This window comes from Lotus japonicus, chromosome 1 (assembly GCF_012489685.1).
Source record: "Lotus japonicus ecotype B-129 chromosome 1, LjGifu_v1.2".
Lineage (NCBI taxonomy): Eukaryota > Viridiplantae > Streptophyta > Magnoliopsida > Fabales > Fabaceae > Lotus > Lotus japonicus.
Window position 1 is genome coordinate 61,575,404 of NC_080041.1, and position 1,001 is coordinate 61,576,404.

Sequence of the window (1,001 nt, forward strand, 5' to 3'; positions counted from 1 at the left end):
TACAGTGTTCCAAGGGTGGAACATAGTTTGATTTTCCTAAGGTTCTTGTCCTAGGTTTTTAAAGCGAATATCGATCGTGCTATAACTTTTACCGACTTTGGTACAATCCTTAGACTTTTCCTGAACCTTCTCCTTCATAAATATATTTCATTTAAATAAACTTTTGTTCAGGTTTCCCTTCACATTACATCAACCCTAATCGTGAATAAGAATTTATTCACTTAGCATAAGTTTAAAAACTTGGGCCTTACATTTTTCTTTAGAGAATGGCTGAGAAAAATAAATATTATGTTGTGTTCAAAGGCAAGAATGTAAGAATTATCAAAGATTGGATTAGTTGTCATGCACAAGTAGTTAGGTACAATGGAAGGCTATATGATGGGTTTGAGATGTTTGAGGAGGCTGAAACAACACGTATGAAGCTCTACAAGGATGAGATTATACCTCAACCCATTGAAGATGTCAAGGAGTCGCAAACATGGAATGCTAGTGCAAGTAGCAGTGAGGAAGTGTCATTTGAAGGTCATTCAATGGATATCGGCTTTCATATGGTTAATTTTCAATTTTTTATTTATTTTAGAAATATCATTGCTTGCGAATTTATCATGTTTTGTAACTGGTTTGGATTACCTGAAAGCGCTTGTAGAGACGAAACAGACGGGCATCCAAGCCATTGAAAAGATGAGGACATCGTGGTTGAAGTTAGCAAGTAGGATTTACTGTATCATGTCTGTCATAATCTAGGGTTGCAAACACCATAGTGGTCACGGTAAGATTTGAAAGAAAGAAATGAGGTTTCTTTTTTCAAGTACACTTTATCAGTGGCATGTGGCTATCCCGGGAAACCAATAGTCATGTTCAGCAAGTATTGCGCCTCACAAGAGGATACTTGCAAGTATGTGTCCTATAAGATGTTGTAGTTCGTACTTCGTATGCATGGAAAGAAGGTGAGAGACTGAAGGTATGAAAAACGATAGAAAGGGGGGGTTTGAATAGCGTTT

The 1,001-nt window shown here is 37.0% G+C and overlaps 1 protein-coding gene across 1 annotated transcript; it reads left to right on the forward strand.

The window, feature by feature from the left end:
* Positions 1–266: 266 nt before the first annotated feature.
* LOC130741041 (uncharacterized) lies at positions 267–744 on the forward strand. The gene is made up of 2 exons (XM_057593812.1): positions 267–522; positions 581–744. Exons 1-2 carry the CDS (start codon positions 267–269, stop codon positions 742–744), a joined length of 420 nt encoding a protein of 139 aa, XP_057449795.1.
* Positions 745–1,001: the final 257 nt, after the last annotated feature.